This window comes from Portunus trituberculatus, chromosome 20, assembly GCF_017591435.1.
Source record: "Portunus trituberculatus isolate SZX2019 chromosome 20, ASM1759143v1, whole genome shotgun sequence".
Lineage (NCBI taxonomy): Eukaryota > Metazoa > Arthropoda > Malacostraca > Decapoda > Portunidae > Portunus > Portunus trituberculatus.
In genome coordinates this window covers 14,639,290-14,664,289 of record NC_059274.1, presented here as the reverse complement: position 1 = coordinate 14,664,289, position 25,000 = coordinate 14,639,290, and the positions used below count along the sequence as shown (strand labels likewise).

At 39.7% G+C, this 25,000-nt stretch overlaps 3 protein-coding genes across 3 annotated transcripts in view; 2 read left to right on the top strand and 1 right to left on the bottom strand.

Moving 5' to 3' along the window:
- LOC123506688 (eye-specific diacylglycerol kinase-like) overlaps positions 1–1,506 on the bottom strand; it is a 704,579-nt gene extending 703,073 nt beyond the window's left edge. The window contains exon 1 of the mRNA XM_045258954.1: positions 1,174–1,506. The gene's annotated coding sequence lies outside the window, so the exon portion shown is untranslated. The remainder of the gene's footprint in view (positions 1–1,173) is intronic.
- Positions 1,507–3,554: 2,048 nt separating this feature from the next.
- LOC123506726 (iron-sulfur cluster co-chaperone protein HscB-like) lies at positions 3,555–9,796 on the top strand. The gene is made up of 5 exons (XM_045258996.1): positions 3,555–3,757; positions 6,458–6,716; positions 7,218–7,343; positions 7,805–7,932; positions 9,574–9,796. The coding sequence occupies exons 1-5, from the start codon at positions 3,576–3,578 to the stop codon at positions 9,701–9,703; spliced, it is 825 nt and encodes a 274-aa protein (XP_045114931.1). The 5' UTR covers positions 3,555–3,575; the 3' UTR covers positions 9,704–9,796.
- Positions 9,797–12,336: 2,540 nt separating this feature from the next.
- Positions 12,337–25,000, top strand: part of LOC123506653 (glutamate-gated chloride channel alpha-like) — a 26,474-nt gene continuing 13,810 nt past the window's right edge. The window contains exons 1-3 of the mRNA XM_045258900.1: positions 12,337–12,423; positions 16,401–16,551; positions 23,107–23,294. Of these exons, the coding sequence (XP_045114835.1) occupies positions 12,337–12,423; positions 16,401–16,551; positions 23,107–23,294 (426 nt within the window). The remainder of the gene's footprint in view (positions 12,424–16,400; positions 16,552–23,106; positions 23,295–25,000) is intronic.

The following is a 25,000-nucleotide window of genomic DNA, read 5'->3' as shown; positions in this document are numbered from 1 at the left end:
CAGTTCAATAATCATATACTATACTAGACTCCATTTAATAAAACGCTCGTTCTCTGTAAGTTTCTCCATCTATTATCTCTATTACTTCATGGCAAATCATCAACACTCAGTCGTAAACTTCCTAACCACCCTACCAGAACTTGCATGCCGCGTAAACAGATGACATATAAGGTAACTTGGAGACATGGAACTCAAGGTCTTCATCAGGGGAACTCTGCCAAACTTCCTCTTGTTTACGATGCGCCGAAAACGTGCAGTCCTATAACCAGGAGGCCGCCAACTATTATTATTATACCTCCCGCCTGACAGTATTGGTCATGGAAGTATTCAACACACACACACACACACACAAAAGCCTGTCTCTCTTAAATTGCAAGTGGTAATGACTGCACACCTGTCTAATACCTGCCTTGAACTAGAAACTGAGCGCGTGTGTGTGTGTTTCACTGTTTGATTTGCTGCAGTCTCTGACGAGACAGCCAGACGTTACCCTACGGAACGAGCTCAGAGCTCATTATTTCCGATCTTCGGATAGGCCTGAGACCAGGCAAACACCACACACCGGGACAACAAGGTCACAACTCCTCGATTTACATCCCGTACCTACTCACTGCTAGGTGAACAGGGGCTACACGTGAAAGGAGACACACCCAAATATCTCCACCCGGCCGGGGAATCGAACCCCGGTCCTCTGGCTTGTGAAGCCAGCGCTCTAACCACTGAGCTACCGGGTGTGTGTGTGTGTGTGTGTGTGGTAAGTACGCTGCATAAATTAGAATAGGAAGGTCAATTATGTCATTCACCTCACCATTGTTGCTACACTGATAGGCACACCTTACAAACACACACACACACAGAGAGAGAGAGAGAGAGAGAGAGAGAGAGAGAGAGAGAGAGAGAGAGAGAGAGAGAGAGAGAGAGAGAGAGAGAGAGATTCATAACCAAAACACACGGAACAACAACGCCCATGCATGCTTAAGTAATCATTTCACGTATACCAACACACACACGCGCACACACACACACGCACACACACACACACCTTAACTACCTGCCTTAAATAACTTCCCAGCCCACCTGCTTACTACCTGCACGCAGACAACAGTGCCGAAAGCAACCTATCCCCTTGACCTATTCCACAAGCTAAGACAACGCAAGGCCACCAATACATACCCAGCGACGCCAAATGTCAGGTAGATCCGGGCAGTGGTGGAGGAGAAGGAAGTCGAGTGGAGCTTTCCGAACCGCCCAAACCAAGTGGCAGCAACACCCACCACCACCACCACACAAAACCTACGTCCCCTCTCCTGTCCCGCCGCTCAGTCTACCCGTCACACACCTCAGCGTCACACTATTGCAAGCTTTTTCACTCAAAATTCCGTTCACTATTCTTGCCATACACGGGCACGCGCCAACACCATACACCGGCCGCCACTGGGAGCGCGCATACACACCCTCACTCACCACTGATCCACAGTCACTGATTCGGGGACTCCGTCACTCCACGCTCGCCCCCAGACTCCTCTCAGTGTTGCAACGAGACTCAACCCGCGGCGGATGGCCTTGGCGAGCTGCGGCTGAACAAAAGTAGCCCAACATTTTCAAACTAGCCCAACGAGTGGTGATTGTGGGGTGGTGAAATGTCGTATGCTATAAAGGGCATCTTCAAAGGGTATGAGCTGAAGTGGCCTTGCTTTGTGCTATTGTAAGCGCCGTGAGTGTTGTAAGATGGATATAATGTTATGCTTCTAAAGTTTTTAGTCGGGCTGTCACCCCTGGACACTCCATAGCAGACTGAGGTAGAATAAACAGTGATGAGGTGTGTATTGTTTCTCGCACACCGCTACGTAGCCTTGACTTGGCTCGTATATCAATGTTCTGCTTTGGCTCAAGATTTACAGCCTATCATTATAGAGAAACGCACAATTCCTGCAGTCTTGTTGTCTATTGTACATGTTCTGACTTTGCTTGGGGGATTATAGCCAATCATAGCGTTATTAAGCTATCACATAAAATGCACAGGAATCTCAAGTAATTTTCTTCACTTATCTATCTTGAACTACTATTTGTAAGTTAAATTTGGCTACTTACTGAGAATCCTACACCTCCTTTCGCTTTCGTTCTTAGTTATATACTACACTTTTTGTAGTATATAACTCACCAAAGATACAGAGCGCAGTTGATTATATAAACCTTTATTTAGTATTCTTTTCACGGTAATATGGGAAAATTGTCTTTTATTGACTATCTGTATCCTTTGTAGAGAAAAGATAATTTAGTTTGTCACCTGAAAATCAGCTCTTGAATCTTGTTTCTTCTGTTACCTTATCGTATATACCAGTTCGTGGATGACATTTCAGAACCGTATTGTTTAATTGATGCTATTGAACGCTTGCACCTTCACAACATCGTCTCTATCATAGTTCATTCCTTTTAATTGTACAAAAAATTAATGAGAATATGTCACAAATGAGGAATATTGATGCATCTCCGGTACTGAAATAGAATAACAAAAACCTACATGAAATTCTATGTAATGTCTGCTTTAGCATCCCTCATCAACTTTATTATTCATCCCTCTCATACTTTCATCCTCTTCTACAATTTGTCCTGGAATACTATATCTAGAAATCACTCCTTCAGTTTCCTCTAGTTTCGTTTCCTTTCCTGTGTTGTGTCCCGCTCCCAAGTAGCCCAAATTGGCGGGTAGGCTGAGACTTGACACCCCTGCCTGCCCTGCGGTGTCCCTAAGTCTGGGATTTAAATGCTGATCCAATAATAGTTATGTCAGGATCTTAATATAGTTTGAGACATCCTTCAAGATTTACTCCCTCGTGTCATTCATATTATTAATACTCTCTCTCTCTCTCTCTCTCTCTCTCTCTCTCTCTCTCTCTCTCTCTCTCTCTCTCTCTCTCTCTCTCGTGTGTGTTTTTATTACTATTTTCATAACATCCAGTGCAAAATGAGAAATGCCAAAAGCTAAAGTCACACATGATCCCTAAACACAAATATGAGGGAATCTAATTATAGCAGAAAGCCGATATATTCCCTACCATCTCGATCCCCTCTCTCTTATTTCAACCCTAGTCACCAGATTCAGTAACATGATATGAGTGAGATAAGCACTTTACCATCTCATTCATATCTTACGGCCTACACATGAATGGAAATGAAAGCAAGTATATCCAAGTTTTTTACATAATAGTAACGTGTGGAAAGTTATCGTTAGTAAATGAATGATACAAGACTTAACGCAATAGAGAAGAATCATATATGGCAGCTATACTATCTAACTCATCCTGATAAAGCTAGGAAGATGGACAAAGCAGATAAGGAAGGAGAGAAAGTTAGATACATGAATGAAATAAGTGATATTGTAACGTAAGGAAGAAACAATTTGATTTACAATGACACAAGACACAACACAATAGAGAAGAATTAAATGTAACAGCCACACTATCTAACCCACCCCAATAAAGCTAGGAAGAGAGAGAAAACACGTAATAAAGAAGGAAGAAAGTTAGACGAGTGGCGTTACTATTAACCTTCCCGCCACCAGGAGGTAAACAAACATGGCCTTACTCTACCCACCCCTCAAGAAGGTGCTACATAGATCCCTCCTTTTACAGAACACTCGCCTTCTGTCACCAAGTCTGAGATGCACAAATGTGACCAGAAACTACACAGCCATAAATGCAGGGTGGCACACTCACGAGGGAGACATGGGGAGAGGAAGGAAGCCGCCCATTTGCAGGTACACGGAAGGATCAAGGACAAAATTTAAGTTATTTCACGTAGACAAATACAGGAATACACTTTTACCTTGAGATTTGTGTACGATTAGATCATTTTATTGACATTAGTAAGGGCCTATGAAGGTCAGAAGATTAATGGCCACAGTCTTCACTATTTTAATCTCTTACATAAGTTTCTGAATATATAAAATCACTAAATAGTAAGCAAAATGAATATGGAAACGCGTCATGGTTCTGAAGGGGTTAAGGATTGACTTTTGTATGCTATTTGTGTACTATTAGATCATTTTATTGACATTAGGTGGAATCTGTGGAGGTTGGAAGATCAATGGCCACAGTCTTCACTCTTTTAATCTCCCACATAAGTTTCTGAAGTATAAAATCACCAAATAATAAGCAGAATGAGTATGGAAATGCGTCATTTTACTGAAGGGGTTAATGATTGACTTTTGTGTACCATTAGATCATTTTATTGACATTACGTAGGGTCTATGGAGGTCTTCACTATTCTAATCCCCCACATAGAATTCTGAAGCTGTACAAAATCACCAAATAGTAAGCATAATGAATGTGGAAATACGTCATGGTACTGAAGGGGTTAATGTTTTGCATTAGGTTGTAGTTGACGTTAAGTTAGGTTATGCGAGTGATGTAAGGTCTGTCACTCACTGTAACTTTAAACTTTCTCGCTGCTCATCTGTGACTGGTGACTGACTGACTGAACGGGAAAGATCAAGGACAAAATTTAAGTTATTTCACTTTTTTATGTAGCTAAAAGAGAAGGACTGGCCAAGGACAAGAAAATATAAAGAAAAAGGGCCCACTCAGTTGCCAGTCTCCTTATAGAGCCGATAGAATTTGCCAAAGTATAGGGACAAATGTCACTTACACGAGAGAGAATTTTAGGATGTCTTGTATTAGGTTATAGTTGATGTTAAGTTAAGTTATGTGAGTGATATTGGGCTTCCTGTCAGTCACCGTCATTCACTGTAACTTTAAACTTTCCTGGTGCTCTTTGATGACTAGTAACTGTCTGACTGATTGGCTGACTGGTGATCTCTGCCTAGTTCCCGTGGCCCACTTCACGTCAGCCATCACCGATCTCAATGTTATAAGTTTATCAGCATTTTCAGTACTTATGTTCATCTGCTATTTCTATCCACTAACATCTGAGAATGCTGGAGTAAGAGTCACCAATTTTTATGCTTCTATAACTACAACTGCCCTCATGTTTTGAATTTCTATTGGGGTATTTCTAACATTAATGTAATGTACCTTGATCTAATATACTGACAGTTAGGCAAGGCAAGCATTAACCCAACAAATAACTAATGGTGTTTTATCCAAGCCTCAAGAGAAACGAGCATTTTCACAGGCACGTCAGAGAATTATCTGACTTTTTGTAATAACCTTGTAGCCAATTCAAATACTTATCAAGCATTACCAACATGCATCAGTTATTTATCTCCTTCGCTTTACACCAGTGGTTCACAAATTGTGCTGCTTAATTTCCCTAGATAAGCATGTGCTCCTAACTCGGTCTTTCTTTCGGCCTGTACCACACTAACTATAGGCTTTGTGTATTGTCAAAACCCAGCATGTACCTTCAGTTCTTACCTGGATGACCTTTCCCTATGAGCCTCGCCTGGGTAAATTGAAACTTAAATATCTCCTCAAAGAGTGCACCTGCCAAACAAGATCAACAAGCACCAAAAAAACTTAGTTGAATAAAGACAATGGTTGGAAGGTGCCACTAAGCAACAGAGTTTGAGAACCACTGCTTTTATACTTTGCAGACTATAGTTAACCCCTTCAGTAACATGGCCAGTTTCCATATTCATCCTTCTTACTATCTGGTGATTTTATTCAGCTTCAGAAACTCATATGTGGGACTGAAATAATGAAGACTGTGGCCATTAATCATCTGACCTCGATAGACCCTTCCTAATGTCAATAAAATGGTCTAATCTTACACAAATCTCAAGGTAAAAATATGTCCCAGTACTGAGAGGTTAAGGCTTATTTGAGATGAATGATGGTAATGCATATGCGTGTCAGAGAGCGTGCTGCCTTGTATCAATTATACTTATATATTTCACTTATACTTGTGTCTGTGTGGGTTGTGTTATTTATTTTCTCTTTCCCTTTCTCATCTCAAGGGAACATCACACCATGCTCACCACACTTGTACAAACATGTCTCACGCCTTCTCCCTGGATTATCAAGGCCCGTACTGAGACAGAGTAGAAATGAAATATTATGTAATGAAGTCAGGTTGGCAGTGTGGTGTGATGGCAAGATGTTGAGGAACCTTCCTTTCAGTACTGGAGTAGTAACATACTTGGGCTGTTATTATCCTGGTCTGCTGTGTGTATCCTAATATGTATCATTGTATAAAGATTAAAAATATTCTTATAAAGGTGAATTTAAATCTCATTCACTTTTCCTTCGAAATGGAAAACATTAAGTAGTGCTGAGGAAGGTGGACATGATAGTGACCGGTGGAGTGAGGGAGGTGTGGGGTATGCTGGACGGCAAAACGTGTCACTGCAGCCGCTGCCACCAGGTGAAGAGCTGCTGGAAATGGTGGATCTTTCATTCTTTTCTTTGATTCATAACTTTTGTATGTAGCAGCTTTTTGTCCTCTGTTAGTCCTTTACAGGAGACTTTGTTTAAGCTAACCTTTCTTTGCTTTACAGTGCCTTCATCAAGCTGTGCAGAGTTACTCTCAGTGCAGGGATCGGATCAAGACAGTGCTGGAAGTGCCAAGGTGATGTTCCTGCTGACACTGAATTCTGCTCCAGCTGTAAGAGTCTACAACCTCTGGACTCACACAGGAACCACTTCAGTATTCTTGGAATAAAGATGAACTTCAACATTGACACCCAAGCACTGATGCGCAAATTTAAGAGGCTACAAACTCAGTACCATCCTGACAGATACTCCACAAAGTCTGAGGTGTGTTTTGTCACTGTTGACATTCCTGTTTTTAAAATCAAATTGAATGTTACCAATATTATATACAATACTTTTAAGGTCAGCTATTCTCAAACTCATTCATTATAACAACATAAATGCTTGCAGGAATTTTTAGCATTATGTAAAACAAAGGCCTGTTGTATGGATCTTTTATATTTAGCTTTTCCGTGACCATCTATAAGAAACATTGACGTGAAAAGGCTCCATTTCCTCTCTAGAAACATTCGTTTTTGACCATCTGTATACCAGGCTGGCAATCCCTCACAGAGTAGACCAGACAAGACACCACATTCTCACACACACTCGTCCTTCATACTCCTAGTCCTGTCAGGCCCCACTGGAAAGAGACAGTCTTGTGGATAGCCCTAATATAAGAAAATGGTGCCTCATGAATATTTTACCTCTGTCAACAAACAAACTAGCAAAAATAGTCAACACCCCAGAGGAAAAAAATAAACTAAATGTTATTCCATCCCTCAGAGAGAGCAGCAGTTTGCCCACGACCATTCATCAGCTGTCAACAAAGCTTACCGGTGTCTGCTGCACCCAGTGGACCGTGCGCTGTACTTCCTGGACCTGGCGGGACAGCCTCTAGAGGAAGGCAAGGTAGCATTGCAGATGGTGGGAGTTGTTTGTAATTAATATTATTATATTCACTACCCATGTGCATTGTGCCTGCACCCCACACTACAATATACATGCATCATTTACTACACCAATAAGCTTTTATGCCTCCTCACATCAATAATAGAAACTGTTGTTTATATTCTTTTCTTGTCACATATTGTAGGTAGCTTTTATATAACATTGTATTCAATAGAGAGTGTACAATTTAAATGATATAGTTTGGTCTTGCTTTCCCTTACAAAGTAGCCATGAGTCACCCATCCGAGAACAAACACAGGATATAGCTAAGGAGTGGTGACATTGTAACCTGACAATTTTACTGGTAACACTGTTAAGAGATCCTAAGTTGCTGTAGTGTGATGTGTATGTATTAATAAAAAGAAATGTTCTATTTTTTCCACAGAATAATGTAAAAATGTAACCATCTCTTTGCCTTCCAGATTGACTTGGACCCAGAGTTCCTGATGGCAATAATGGAGGTGAATGAGGAACTAGCTGAGGCTACCAGCAAAGAGACGGTTCAGTCAATCGGTCGACGCAACACTGAGATTCTGAATGGCTTATTGAGGTGAGGCACAAAATTCCTTATTTGTTTGATACTGTATTTCCTCATCAGACTGTCAAACAAAAATCTTCCTTTCCATCTCTGGTTTCATCACTCATAAAGCTTAATCCAACTTTGCCATCTTCACTCACTCCGTAATTTTCTACCTACCTCTCTTCTTTTCACTCTTTACTGCCTTGTTATGTTCTCTGTCAATCACACAGCTAACCTCTTTATAGAACTTAATTATTTCATGATGTTGCTTACACAACTTCATCCGCACCTTGTTACTCATACACATTGCTCACCCATCTTTTTATTCATATTCACACATGTACACAGATACACACACTTCTTGAATGCCACATATCTTTGCCAGTAGGATGATTAGTTTTATAAAGTTATCCCAAAGCAGTGAGTGAAGGTAACATTTCCACACTATTCTTTGTACCTATCATGTCACCCACACATTAGATCTGCTCAATGTTATACGATATTGTAGACCAATGGATAAAAGGCAGCTTGTTTTTTCCTTTCTTTTTTTCTTCTATCTCTAATTTTCTTCAGTGTGTGTCTCGTAAGACTTCACACACTAAGCTCATCAGTTCTTCCATTCCCACATACTGTACATTCTTCTAAAGTTTGGGTCTGAAATGGTTACTGGATGTGCCGTTATTTCATGACTTTTGAATCAGGAACCTTTGTGTAGCATTATTGACTTAGAGTACAGTAAAAAATTAGTAGGAACATGAGGAACTTGAGCATTTGGGTACTTTACCAAGAAATCCTGGATTATTTGTAAAGAATATAAAACTAAATTTGTTGTCAAGTAACTAACAGCTACATCATGACATTGGCCCTTTTAATCCAAAATTTTCTTGATCTGCTCTGCATCCATCAAGTTTGTCAGGTTCATTACTCTCCAGACATGGCCACTTTTAATCTTTAGCTGTTCCCCAAACTCAGGGTGCCGCTGAAAGTGTTTCTGTGTAAGAATCAGGATGTCACATTAACCAACACAACATTGTATTTGGTAACCATTCCAAAGTGCCTTCTACGAATATAATAAACAATGGGAGTAAATGTGTTAAGCATTACAAGCCACACTGAAGAAAATTGGAATTGAAATCTAAAAACTAAACCATTTTCTGTTCTTCTGCATGTTACATTTTTTAACAGATCCCATGTACTGTACCTCACTCTCAAATGCATTGACTTCATATCTTATTAGTGCAGTGTAGGGAATTCTCTACTTGATATTTGTAACATGAACACATTAAGTTTGAAATGTATGGAACTGTAATAACACTAATGCAGGATGTGAAGGCAATGGGAGATTGTGATTAACATATTCTCAAAATTTCTATGAATGAGATTATGAATTTTCTCAAACGCTAAACCTTTGACAACTACACTGATCATGTAGTAGAATGCTTTTGGTCAACAGAAAGACATGAATTGCCATAAAAGTTGGAGGGAAAAAGGCAGAATTCCAGAATCATCAAAGGCTGAATTTATTACTAAGGGTTTGAGTAAATAAATTAGACAGAGAAAGAGAGAGTAGCAAAGATTCAGGAGCAGGAAGACAATAGCTGAACAGATCTATAGCTAGGTGGCATGATGTATGAGAGGCACCAGAGAGAGTGTAATTTTCTTTACTTACAGTGAAGCAGATGCTGCCTTCTCATGTAATGACATAGAGAAAGCCAGAACAGTTGTGGCCAAAATAAAATACTACAACAATATCTACGAGAAGGTGAAAAGCTTTGAGAGAGAACACGGCATTGTTGACTGAAGGCTTGGTAAGGTACGGCTAAATAGACACATTGTACATAAGTGTATATATCTATCTTCTATATACTATTGCAATAAATATTTACATCTTTTACTGTATAGTTTTTGTCATACAGCTTTAACCACTTCAGTAGTAAGATGCATTTTTATCTTGAATTTTGGGTGTCATCAAACCATTTTATTTAGGAGGGGTCTATGGAGGTCAGAAGTTTATTTGCCACAGTTTTCACTATTTTAATCCTCCACATAAGTTTCTGAAGCTGTATAAAATCACCAAATAGTAACCAGAATGAATATGGAAATGTGTCATGGTACTGGAGGGGTTAATATGTGACCCTGGAATCCAAATGCCCAGTTGTTCCAACAAATAAGAACACAACTTTTTTTTTTTTTTCCTTGATATGAGAATACACTTTCATAAGGATAAAAAAGCTGGAATGCAAGCAGTGGTATTGAATTATTTAAGAAGAGTCTCTGGTGTGAACAAGTGTGTGTGTGTGTGTTTGAGATTAACAAAAAATTGAGTAATAAACATGATATACAGGACAGGTATCATGGAAATTTTACTGTAATATTAAAAAAAAAAAGATGAAATTCACAAGAAGACAATAAATCAATAAAGTATCATCGGGAAGAACATCAAACTTAATCAATGGAGGTACATAGTGGGACGGAATGAAGTTGTCAGTGCCCATAACCAAGCAAAGCAACGAAATTCAGTTGATAAGATTCTATAAACATTTTTTTTCATTACTACTTTCACTGTTCTATCTTTTCTTCCTATTAATTTTCGTGCAATTAAAGGAACAATGAGGGAAAAACTCGACGGAAAGGAAGACTCATGACACGTGGAGCCAATTTTCAGCACACGGGAAACAGGAACAAAACAATATGTGCGGATTAAGCCAGGCAGTTAATTTCCATCCTTTATTTTTCAGTATTCTATGCAATTTAAAGAAAAGCACACAATGACCTACAAAAACGGGAATAGTAAAGTAACCACACACACACAAACAAACAATTGTCTCAAAATTATAGTCTCTCCACAAGAAACTTATCACCCCGGCAATATATTCTGCAAGGTAAACTAAGTATCCACGCTCCTCGATGAAATATTTAAAGAGATGAAGGGCGCCATGCAAAGTAAACAAGGGGTGTGTGCTAGAGAACGTTGTGGGAATGAGATGGACGGACAGAAAACAAAACAAGTGTTCCAGACGTCCGTTATCTACTACGACATGCGCACATCCACATGCGAAAGAAAGGAATGAAAAAAAAAATAAATAAAAATAGATAAGTTACACACCCACACTAAATATTTAAAGGGAGAGCCACTTTTTTGAAGACGTTAATAATAGAAGATGTAAAAATTAATGTCATGCCTTATTTAACCCTTTCAGTACTGGGGCACATTTTTACCTTGAGATTTATGCATCGATCAGTCCATTTTATTGACATTAGCAAGGGTCTATGGAGGTCAGAAAACTAATATACACAGTCTTAACTATTTTCATCCCCCTTATAAGTTTGTGAAGCTGCATAAAACCACCAAATAGTAAACAGAATGACTATAGAAAATCGTCACGGCACTGAACGGGCTAAGAAAGAAGAACAGCACCATATGACAGATTTTGCGGCGCCATAACCCAACTGTCACTCGTTCAAGAATCACGAGTTCTCTGCAGTATTTAGAACTTCATTTTGCTTTCACAATACTGTTCCCGAATGTCATAGATGGTTAGCTGCCTCTCCATTGGTGTCTTCAGTACCTACCATGACACGTTTTCATATTCATTCTGCTTCCTAATTGGTGATTTTATACAGCTTCGGAAACATAGGCGGGGATTAAAAACAGCGAAGACTCTGGCCATTAATCTTTTGATATCCATAGACCCTTCCTAATGTCAATAAAGTCGTCTAATCGTACCCCAAGCTTATGGTAAAAAGGCGTCCCATTGCTGAAGGAGTTAAATGGTAATGCTAAATACTTGTTATACTACTAGAATCAGAAAGATCCCTAGAAACCACCACATCATCGGCGTAAGTTGCCTAGTTAAGATACCGAAGAGCTTACGAATGCGGTCTTTAAATACAAACTGTGAGAGAATTGCTTGGTTGCTATACAGGAAATTAACTCAGAGAGAACAGAATACTGCCACACAGGTTCCATGGGAGGAGCTGTACTCAAATAAACAATAGAAAAAAAAAAAAGACATTGGTGCATATTGAGACATAACTTCAATAACATTCTGCTTATCGGGCGCAATGGAACGTTAAGATAAATGGAATAAACGATGAAGCGAAAAGAACTATGAAAAAATCAAACACAGAGCAACGGTAAAAAGAGCATGATAGGAAGGTTGTGACGGTGATAGCTTCCTGAAAATAAGCACGATCGGATCAGATGACTCGGCACTCGACACCCTAGTGAGATTGGAACCCTTGACCATTGGGTAAGGAATTACAGCTTTCACTGTACCAAACAACCTGGTAGAGGAAGCGGAATTCCTTCAATTAGAGATAATGGTTTGTATTCTTTAACGTTTTCTTGATCATAAAGGCCATTTTCAAAGATCTTCATTAATACTGTATTGAAGTGTATTCCATTTCGGGTGCAGAATCCTCTTAGAAGCCATGGAAATGTCCCCAAAAAAGTCCCAAAACCTCGTCTATAATATCAACATTTTGAAGTACATGATTAAGTTGAAGAGTCGTAACACAGTGTAGACAAGTACTCGTAATTTTTTACTCTTAACCACATAAATTAATAAATTAAGCGAACCGTTGAGGCAATAAGTCACCTGTCATAGCACAGCAACAGGATCACTACTGAACAGAGTTATGAGGGAAGGGTAAACTCTTCAATCAACCAAGAAACTACAGCAGGATCATTATGGCTCTGAACACCGGAACACCGTTACGAGAAACGAGTAAACAACTTTATCAACGAATAAACCGCCATGAACCAGTATCAAACCCACAAATTTTTCGACTCATAACAGACCATTTTACGGCACAAAACTACTCGAACCCTTCAAATATTTACCCTACTACCATTAACTGAAGAGGCAGAACGCAGTAACGCTACCCCAAGTGCCAAGATCCTATACGCGATCAGTGACTTGATAAGCCTACATAATGAATAAATAGCTTCAATTACTAGTACTGGCATTCTTCTTATTGGTATCGCGCCACCGTGCAAGCAGTCTCGAGAGAGTACGAAGGAGTAGCAAGGTGATGCATAATTAACAGTGTGGAGGCATTGAGGTGGGATTGAGTTAGGATTCGGTACACTCAGAAAGAATTGTTTGTATAGATTACGTTAGGTTGAGAGACTGAGACGCGCCACGGTTTTACGAATATCTCGCATCCGTAACTCTCTCTCTCTCTCTCTCTCTCTCTCTCTCTCTCTCTCTCTCTCTCTCTGATTACTTTTTTTTAGGATCTACTAACTTAATTGTAGAGTATAAGATTAAGTTACATAAACTTACACATTTAGGAAGCACAGGACACACACACACACACACACACACACACACACACACACACACACACACACACACAGAGAGAGAGAGAGAGAGAGAGAGAGAGAGAGAGAGAGATCCTCCTTGACACGTAAAAGAATAACATAAATCACAAACACAGTAATAACACCCACCTCCTCCACCCCACCCACCCACTCACACACACACACACACACACACACACACACACATACGCACACACACACACACACACACACACACACACACACTCAGTGGTTAGAGCTGGCTTCAGAGATGACCGGGGTTCGATTCCCCGGCCGGGTGGAGATATTTGGGTGTGTCTCCTCACGTGTAGCCCTGTTCACCTAGCAGTGAGTAGGTACGAGATGTAAATCGAGGAGTTGTGACCTTGTTGTCCCGGTGTGTGGTGTGTGCCTGGTCTCAGACCTATCCCAAGATCGGAAATAATGAGCTCTGAGCTCGTTCCGTAGGGTAACGTCTGGCTGTCTCGTCAGAGACTGCAGCAGATCAAACAGTGAATTACACACCTAAAAAAAGACACCATGAGACATTAAGACCAATATCAATAATTTCAACCCCGTAATTTGTCCATACCCACGCGTAAATCAAACTTAGGGCTCTAAATTTACACCTGTCAAGTACAATATAACTGTATATTTGGAGAGAATCGTGACAAGTGCATCTAGTGATTTACCTGGGCTTGGAATCAGACAGGTGAGGTTTTCAACAACTTTTCCTGTCGTTATTGTCAGTGTAAGTTCGCATGTATATCACCTTCCTGTGTGGTATATGGTCCTCCGTCAACACATTTATCAAGATTTCATAGAGACTGCTGGTGTGTGTGTGTGTGTGTGTGTGTGTGTGAGAGAGAGAGAGAGAGAGAGAGAGAGAGAGAGAGAGAGAGAGAGAGAGAGAGAGAGAGAGAGAGAGAGAGAGAGAGAGAGAGAGAGAGAGAGAGAGAGAGAGACAGACAGACAGACAGACAGACAGACAGACAGACAGAGAGAGACAGACATATAGACAGACAAACAGACAGAGAGACAGACATATAGACAGACAGACAGACAGAAAGACAAACAGACAGACAGACAGAAAGACAAACAGACAGAGAGACAGACAAACAGACAGAGAGACAGACAGAGACGGACATATAGACATACAGACAGGCAGGCATATATATGAAAAGCACAAAGCAAGCTGATGTCACGTATAGGTTTTCCCGTGTGGCAGTTCTTTTTCGTCAACATGTTTATTAAAATTTCATAGATACAACTGGTGAGAGAGAGAGAGAAACAGACAGACAGACAGACATACAGACAGATAGAAAGCCATAAAGCAATCTTATAGTTCTCAAACCAAAACTGAAGCGTTACGTATTGTGTCCTGTGCGTTAGCTGTTTCCCGTCAACGTGCTTATCAAAATTTCTTAGATACGAGGATGAGAGAGAGAGAGAGAGAGAGAGAGAGAGAGAGAGAGAGAGAGAGAGAGAGACAGACAGACATATAAACAGATACGAAAACTATAAAACAATTTGAAGAGTCACTCATACTTCTATTTTCCGTGTGGTGGTTTATTTCCAGTCATTTTTTTTTTTTTTAAGATTTCACTGATACTACTGCAGAACGAAAGACAGAAAGACAGACACACAGAGAGACAGACATATACGCAAACCATAAAACAAACGTAAAGACCTCCAACCACTACAAAAGAGTTATGTGATAGTTATTTCCCATCATCATGTATATTAATTTTTCATAGATACTGCTGCTGAAAGACAGACAGACAGACAGACAGACAGACACGAAAACAATAAAGCAATCTGAAGAGTCACCTATAGTTTTTATTTCCCTTGTGTGTTGGTTCTTTTCGTCAATATGTTTATTAAAATTTTATAGATACTGCTGGTGAACGAGAGAGAGAGAGAGAGAGAGAGAGAGAGGAGAGAGAGAGAGAGAGAGAGAGAGAGAGTTACATAGAAAAATCAGAGACAACAGACCATGCAGTTCTCTCGAGGTGACCTGACTAGAACTACTGAGAGAGAGAGAGAGAGAGAGAGAGAGAGAGAGAGAGAGAGAGAGAGAGAGAGAGAGAGAGACAGACAGACAGACAGACAGACTGACAGACATATACAAAAACGATAAAATAATCTTATAGTCCTCCAATCAAAACTAAGGAGCTACACATATGTTCTCCTATATCGTAATTCATCTTGCCACACAATACGAGCCAGTACATTTGTCAGTCACGCCCTTGCTGTCTAGATCGCGTTCGTGAAGGTGGCGCTGGTGGTGCAAATGTCCGTGTGATTAATAAAGAAATAAGAAAATAAAAGAAAAAAACATCAGACAGGCTGCATTTGTCACTCCCTTCCGTGTTTCTTGGTTTCTGACATCATTATTATTATCGTTTTCAGTATCGCTATCATTGGTTTAATTTCTTTGTCATAATCTATTTATTGCTTGGTTTCAAAGTTATCTATCTTCCAGAAAACAATACACAGTGTACAATAACAGCAAATCATCATATGTTCCCATTAGCTGTGGTGTTCCTCAAGGATCAATTTTAGGCCCAATTCTCTTTTTATTGTACGTAAATGACATAACACGGATCTCTGACAAACTTAATTTCATTCTTTTTGCCGACGACACCACTATTTACATTCAAGGGGAGAATTTAAACATCATCACCAATACTCTTAATGCTGAACTAGTGAAAGTTGCAAACTGGATTCACAGCAATAAACTTACCTTAAATATTTCTAAAACTCATTGCATGTTATCCTCCCCACTCATGACGAATACAGTCAATATTAATGTTTATATTAACAACAAGTTATTAAACCAAGTGTCAGAATGTAGATTTCTGGGCATAATGATAGATCAAAAGCTAAAATGGAGATCACAAATTAGTGAGCTTATTGTTAAAACTAATAAACTAACTGGAATTATATACAAGATAAGAAATAATCTTTCTCTTCATTGTTTAAGACAAATATATATATCATTAGCGTACACAAATTTTTGTATTGTTGTGCCATTTGGGGGGGAGCAGGCAGTACCATCATAGACAATATTTTTGTCGCACAAAAGAAGCTACTGCGAGTCATGTCATTTAGTCATCGTTCAGCCCATACTGGCCCATTATTTAATGACCTTAGATTACTAAAACTAAGCGACATAATATCTCTCCAGACTAACATCTTTGTTCACAAGTCACTATATTCACGACAGTCAGACGACACATTCCACTTCATGTCTAACAACCCTAATACCCGCAGACCATATGATTTAAAGCTCCTGCTGTGTCGAACATCCCACGCACAGCAATATGTCACAACCAGAGGTGTCAAAGAGTGGAACCAGCTACCAGAACAACTTAGAAATATCAAATCACCTCAAATTTTTAAGAACAAGATAAAACAATTCTTCCTTAGTAAATATTAGGGACTTTTATTTATTGCTCTGTATTATTATTATTATCATAACAATTATCATTATTATTATAATTATTATTATTATCATTATCATTATAATTATTATTATTATTATCATTATCATCATTATTATAATTATTATTATTATCATTATTATTATTATTATTTTATTATCATTATTATAGTATTATTATCATAGTATTTATATTGTTATTATTATTATTGTAATATGTGATTGTTAATTTTGTATAATTTCTCATTATTATTAGTATTTTATTATTTATTACTGTATTATTTATTATTGTTTTATTGTAAATTGTTTTATTATTATAGTACATTTACTATTATCATTTATTATTTTATTATTATTATTATAATAATAATAATATTATTATTATTATTATTATTATTTTATTATTATTATTATAGTACTATTATCATTATAGTATTATATTTTTATTATTATTGTAATGTGATTGTTATTATTTGTATAATTTTCATTATTATTTTATTTATTAATGTATCATTATTAATAATGTTTTAATGTAAATTGTTTTATTATTGTACGTTTACTATTATTATTATAATTGTTATATTATTATATTATTATTATTTTAATATCATTGCTATGTTATTATATTTATTTTTCTTTACTATTATTTATCATTTATCATTATCTATTGTTTCTATTACTATTATTCTATTTGTCATTATCATCCACTACTGTATTTATTACTGCATTTATTACATATGTGTTATGTAGATGTATATTTGGTTGTAGAAGTGGAATTTAGTTAGGAAATCTTTAATTTACTTGTTTGTAAATATATGTATAGTAATTAGGCCTATACAACTAACCGCGTCGGCCTAACATAAATTTCAAATAGGTCTGTAAAAGAGCTTATGCTCAACAGACCGAGGGAATTCTTCACATTCTGTATCATACTGATTTTAATGTACCCATAAAGGCCCAATAAATGTATCAGTATCAGTATCAGTATTGTCGCGTTTATTTGGTATTTTCTTAAGGTTTCTGATTCTCACCATCAAACGTCATTAAAATCAGTGACAATTTTTTTTTTTTTCTTTTTTTAATCTTAATTTTTGTTACGTATAATCTTTCATATCATATATACGATTAATTTTTTGACCAATCTGTTCTCTCTCTTCTCTCTCTTCTCTCTCTCTCTCTCTCTCTCTTTTTTTTTTTTTTTTTTTTTATTTAAACAAAACTTAATACAAAGAAACATGTACCCAAAGGCGCACTGTCGTGTGCTACCTATTCTAAGGGTACTACAATCTATTTCTCTACAATATTTACAAGACTTAAAAATAGATAATATACAAGATGGTCAGCATGTAAATGGAGCACTATTCGTTTCACTTCACTAGCACTATTCACGCACTGCACTACACTGAGTGTCACGTCACAAAGAGTGTCAGAGGAGTTGGCAGTGTCTGTCTCCACTTATGTGCCATCAGTTTGACACTGTGTGTGTTCATCTCCTGGACGTGAGGCACCGCGGCCGTGAACAAGTTCCACATCCTGGAGACGCGTCCTGCGAAGGTGCGTTGATGCTGACACCCGTGGGATCGCGGCACCTCTACGGCGTCACCACCATTGAGCACCGTTCTCGTGCTCCGTGCGGTGACTCTTAGAGGATGACGCAGCCCTGCCAGATGTGGCACTCTTTGCACCTGTGCCTTATGGAACACTACGATCGCCGCCACGTCTCTGCGGTGTTCCAGTGAATCAAGGGGACGCTCAGGCTCTGGGTGAGGTGGTAGTGCAGCATCTACTAGCCGTATGGCGCGGCGTTGGATGCTGTCCAGTCTCCTTCTGTGTGTGGCGGCACAGGACATCCAGGAGAGAGCTGCGTATTCAAGGTGGGGCCGCACCTGTGCCTTGTACAGCAGCAGTCTCCCTTCCTGTCGAGGAAACTGGCGATCCTTCTGAGAGCGGAGATCCTGTGAGAGGCTTTCTTGGCAATGGTTTTGACATGCCTGTCAAACCTCAGCCCTCGATCCACCTCCACTCCAAGTATCTTGACGTCATCTTGGAGTGGGAGAGCAGCAGCGCCAAAAGACAACTTTCCTGCCATTGCTGCCATGGCGGCTGGGGACCGAGAGACAACCATTGCTTGTGTCTTCTCCGGCGCGAATGTCACTTGCCAGCGAGCACCCCACTCCTTTATCACTCGTAGCTGCTGATTGATGGCCTCAGCAGCCCGCCCACTGTCCTGGCGTGGATAGGTATAGGAGAGGGTGCAGTCATCAGCATAGGCCATGACTCCTGGCAGTAGCTGGAGAAGATCATCCACGTAGATATTCCACAGGAGTGGGCCAAGAATTGAACCCTGTGGCACTGATGCCTCCACAGGCAGGGACTCAGATGTTTGCCCGTTGACAACCACCTTGAGGCTTCTGTCCTGCAGGTAATTTCCCAAGAGTCGTAGCAAGCCACCCTGGATGCCTTTAGCACGAAGCTTTTCTAGTAATCCGTTGTGCCATACTTTATCAAAAGCTCCTGCTATGTCCAAAGCAACCACTATAGTGTCCTTGCCGTCGTCGAGGGCGTCCTGCCAATGCCTGGTGAGAAGCATCATTAGGTCGGAGGTTGACCTTCCAGGTCTGAACCCAAACTGTTGGTCTGAGAGGAGGGCATTGTCCTTGAGATGTCTACACACCACCTCTGCCACGACCCTCTCAAACACTTTACCCACCACTGACAACAGGGATATGGGTCTGTAGTTTTTTGGGTCCGTCCTGGAGCTCTTTTTGTGTACAGGAACTACTCGAGCCTCCTTCCACACTGAAGGCCAGACGTTTTCCCGTACACAAGTTGTGAAGACTTGGGTGAGAGGGGCAGCCAGTTCCTGGGAGCATCGCTTCAGCAGGTGCGGGCTGATGTCATCAGGGCCGGTGGCTTTCTGTGTGTCCAGCCCCCGCAATAATCGCTTCACCTGCTGATGCGTCACCTCCACCATGGTGACAGTCTTCTCACATTGCTGGACCAGCTGAGGCGGTGGCTGCTGTGGATTCCCGACCTTCATTTTTCCAGCAAACAAGGAAGCCAGCAACTGTGCCCTCTCCTTACTGCTGGTGGCGACAGTACCGTCCTGCTTGCTGAGGGGAGGGATGGATTCTTGGTGGCCAGTTCCTTGTTTGTCCTTAACAAGAGACCACCAAGTTTTGTTTCCTACGCCAGTGCCACACAGTTTCCGGCGCAGGCTTTCCTCCCACTTTTTTAAGGCCCACTTGCTGGTTACCACCATCCTCCTGCATGCAGCCCCTCTCTCTCTCTCTCTCTCTCTCTCTCTCTCTCTCTCTCTCTCTCTCTCTCTCTCTATCTCTCTCTCTCTCTCTCTCTCTCTCTCTTAAGGTTTCTTATTCTCACCATCAACCGTCATTAAAATCAGTGACTTTTTTTTTTATCTCAATTTTTGTTACGTCTATCATTAGTATAATCCTGCAGATATTCTCTCTCTCTCTCTCTCTCTCTCTCTCTCTCTCTCTCTCTCTCTCTCTCTCTCTCTCTCTCTCTCTCTCTCTCTCTCTCTCTCTCTCTCTCTCTCTCTCTCTCTCTCTCTCTCTCTCTCTCTCTCTCTCTCTCTCTCTCTCTCTCTCTCTCTCTCTCTCTCTCTCTCCCTCCTTAGATGTTTGCAGTATATTCAACACTTTCATTTTATTCCAGTAACAGTGTAAAGTACATAACAAGTATACATGCATGCCAAGGATACGAGTATACATCGCTTTCACAAATAACACGCAACTAAGGCTCATCTTTTGTATTTCTTCGCCACTGGAATACGAGCAAAGCCAGAAAGTTTTTCATCGCCGTAATAAATAAATTTCCACTTGTTATTATTTTGGCGGGAAAGACATTATGGATTGTGGTGCATTCCTTGGACACGCAACCGAAACTTGTGGACAGACAGATATTTCACCTAATACTTGTCACAGAAGCAGAGAAAGGGTGAAAGAAATGTACAGAGGAAAGGCACACAGCACGCCGTTCTCTTAATCTCTTCAGTACTGGGGCGCATTTTTACCATGAGTTTTGGATATTACTAGACGAATTTGTTTACGTTAGGAAGGATTTATGGAGGTCAGAGGATTAACAGGCAGACTCTTCACTATTTCAATTCACCACATAAGTTTCTGAAGCTGTATAAGATCACCAAATAGTAAGAAGAATGAATAGGAAAACGTGTCATGTTACTGAAGAGGTTAAAGTTACAACAGTCAAAAGAGGTGACCAGCTTACCTAGTTATTGCAAATACTACAATGCGAAATTACTCTCATACGTAATGTAGAAATGCCACAGTTATCATCTATTACACATCTAAGGTATTATACTTTACAACGCATTTTGTATTATATAAAATGATCAATACAAAATCTTTTCAGCATTAATCCTTTCAGTACCAGGCCACGTTTCCATATTCATTCTGCTTACTATTTGGTGATTCTATACAGCTTCAGTTACTTATGTGAAGACACTGGCCACTAATCTTCTGACCTCCATAGAGCCTTCTTAATGTCCATAAAACCTAATTATACCTAAAGCTCAAGGTAAAAAAAGCGTCTCAGTACTAAAGGAGTTAAAAACATTCACTAAAAGTACATTCATAGTCACAAAACCATACAAAATGAATACATATAGGTACACATAAAACACTCCGCTTGAACATCAACTCCTCAAAAAACTGTAAAATATTCGCATTTACTCAAAAAGAGAAAAAATAAACGTAAAAAAAAAAAAAACATCAAAAGGCTCGCAATTCCTTTAGATAAAAAAGAAAAAAACAAACAAACAGAATACGAAATTTACTGTAAAAAAAAAAAAAAATGCACGTACTTGCCATGAAAAAACCCGCATTTATTCAGCAGAAGAAGAATAGGAAAGAGGAGGAGGAGAAAGAGGAGGAAAAGAGGAGGAGGAGGAGGAGAAAGAGGAGGAGAAAGAGGAGGAGGAGGAGGAGGAGGAGGAGGAGGAGGAGGAGGAGCAGGAGCAGGAGGAAAACAGAAACATACATCATTGGCACCACAGGAGAAGGTACAAAGCGCGGTACTCAAACCAATACTGGACACATTTTCAAACCCTCAACTTTAACTTGTTTTGTGGGTCGCATAGAGAGAGAGAGAGAGAGAGAGAGAGAGAGAGAGAGAGAGAGAGAGAGAGAGAGAGATGGTGGGCGGTATAAACGTTTAGAATATTATTGCCTCACACTTAGATAATTTAAGATACTTTTCCTTCTGAATGATGAGCGACGGTATGATGACTTAAATTGAACGATGAATAAAGAAAGAGACGTGCATTTGGACTCCACACACACACACACACACACACACACACACACACACACACACACACACACACACACACACACACACACACACATGTAGATCCGGTATGCATATATTCATTGACGTACTGTACTAATTTATTTATATTGAACGCATTACTCTGATTTTTTCTCCACTAAGTGCTATACGTGTGTACAATCCGTGACAGTCATAGTAATAATGTTACTGTAATAATGATGGTAATAATGGTAATAATAATAATGATGATAGTAATAATAATAATAATAATAATAATAATAATAATAATAATAATAATAATAATAATAATAATAATAATAATAATAATAATAATGAATAATAATAATAATAATAATAATAATAATAATAATAATAATAATAATAATAATAATAATAATAATAATAATAATAATAATAATAATAATAATAATAACAATAATAATAATAATAATAGTAAAATTAATAGTAATAATCTTTTTTTTTTCGAGGTGTGAGCAGTAAATCAACAGTAATTATGAAGTATGTGCTTTTACTAAGAGATTCTAAACACAGGAACATGTACGAGTGTTGACACTGGCAGATTACTTGTACTCTTCTCATATACTCGTATCTACATCTCTACAATTACCAACATTAATTAATATACTTGGGAAACAAAATACACAGTTGTTATCTTGCTTCATTTCCCTTGATAGCCCATGTTAAGCAGCGTAAGTGCTTTTGAACTCCCTGAATTACTGAGCAGTTCTTAGCAATCTTTCCTGTAAATTCAAAGTAAAGTTCTCTAAATTCCAGCTACAATTACTGCAATTAGGTTCCATTCATTGCATTATTAAAGCTTCTAATCATCCTAAAAAACGCCTCATTCCATTTTTTCCGTCAGGTGAGTCTGTCTCGCTGGTCCTCGGCGTCACCATGTTCAGAAACGCCCTGCTCTCTCACCACGATAATTTTCCAATTCCCCAAAGACGACTAGCAGGAATTTCAAGACAGTTTCTTCTTATGATCATCTAGAAATCTTACTAATCCATCACCAGAACCATAAAAATATCCTTAAAAACATGAGTATCTTCAACTAGAGCCTTTGAAAATAGTCGTCATGAGAGAGCAAAGCGTTTCTGAATATGTCTTACAGCGGCGGCCAATTACTCAGTGGGATGGTCCGCTGCCCGCCAGCTCGCCACGCTCCAGTCAATCGTCAAACTCTGGCGCTTCAATACCGTCCGCTCTCACCACTGTCCGCCGCTGCAGAACTCTGGGGAGCACACTGTATTGCCAACAGTTCCCTCAGTGCCTGTCTCCAAAGATGAGCGCCGCTGGAAGGTAGCTACACACACACACACACACACACACACACACACACACACACACAGACACACACGGCCCGGTAGCTCAGTGGTTAGAGCGCTGGCTTCACAAGCCAGATGACCGGGGTTCGATTCCCCGGCCGGGTGGAGATATTTGGGTGTGTCTCCTTTCACGTGTAGCAGTGAGTAGGTACGGGATGTAAATCGAGGAGTTGAGACCTTGTTGTCCCGGTGTGTGGTGTGTGCCTGGTCTCAGGCCTATCCGAAGATCGGAAACAATGAACTCTGAGCTCGTTCCGTAGGGTAACGTCTGGCTGTCTCGTCAGAGACTGCAGCAGATCAAACAGTGAATTACACACACACACACACACACACACACACACACACAAAATGAATAAACCTACACGCAGTCACTGTATTCTTGAGTTATTGTTATTGTTGCACGGTTGAGTTTGTGAAGATTGAGTGAGATGTTCTTCCTTTAACTGTGTGCGTGTGTGTGTGTGTAATTCACCATGGTCGCCTGCTGGTCACCCAGCCAGTCTTCCCTATTACGGAGCGAGCTCAGAGCTCATTGACCGATCTTCGGGTAGGACTGAGACCACAACACACTCCACACACCGGGGAAGCGAGGCCACAACCCCTCGAGTTACATCCCGTACCTACTTACTGCTAGGTGAACAGTAAGAGGCACATTAAGAGGCTTACCCATTTGTCTCGCCGCGCCGGGACTCGAACCCGGCCCTCTCGATTGTGAGTCGAGCGTGCTAACCACTACACTACACACTACGTGTGTGTGTGTGTGTGTGTGTGTGTGTGTGTGTGTGTTGAAACTCTTCCATTACCTCCATAAATGTTCGCTGGTACACAATTCAGAGTGACAGTCTTGTATCATAACTATTCACTGTGGTAGTAAATTCAATTCAGGCTGGACTCGTGGTGTATTCAGTTTGTTGTCGCGTGTATCAATGACAACCAGTATACCTGTGAGAGTGAATAAATACGGCGCGAACGAGAAGCAGGGAAGGGAGGAAGACTAGATTGAGATGTTTGTGTGAAAGTCAAATCTTTACAGGACAATAATAAGGAAAGAAATAGAGTCAATTGTATTATACTGTAGATATTTATTCAAGCCCTGTGTGAACTGTATGAACTGTTTATTTCCTTAACCCCTTCAGTACCAGGACGTGTTTTCATGTTTATTCTGTTTACTACTTGATTTTATACAGCTTCAGAAATTTATGTGGAGCTTAAAATAGTGAAGACTCTGGCCATCTAATCTAACACCATCTAATCACACCAAAAATCCATCATAAAAATGCGCTCTAGTACTGAAGGGGTTAAATTAGTAACATTGATACATTTTCTTCTACAGACACCACTAAATATATAAGCTTTAGATTCCGATTTCTTTTCTTTTCTATCACCTTTCTTGTGGATGCTTCTATAGACTCCATACATTGATTGCTCTTAATGTTGGGTAATGTTGCATATCGTAGTGTAAGGGCTGATATAGTTATAGGAAAGCCAATTTGTCTAGGTATCTCGCAGACCAAGTTGTCGTGATAAGTATTAATGTGTTTACGTGTGCTGCAAGGGACGTGTACACTGTACAGTGCCATGGCTGTGAATAATTTAGCCCCATAACAAGCTGACACCTGCTGGCCATGGGATAGTACAAGTAAATGGCTATGTTCGAACCTAGAATTAGTCATATAGTAC

Excerpts from the sequence above, each read along its gene's own strand:
- LOC123506726 (XM_045258996.1), top strand. The coding sequence starts at position 3,576 with ATGGCCTTACTCTACCCACCCCTCAAGAAGGTGCTACATAGATCCCTC. Across the intron at positions 6,717-7,217 it reads GATACTCCACAAAGTCTGAG|AGAGAGCAGCAGTTTGCCCA; the intron begins GTGTGTTTTGTC and ends TCCATCCCTCAG. Across the intron at positions 7,933-9,573 it reads ATTCTGAATGGCTTATTGAG|TGAAGCAGATGCTGCCTTCT; the intron begins GTGAGGCACAAA and ends CTTTACTTACAG.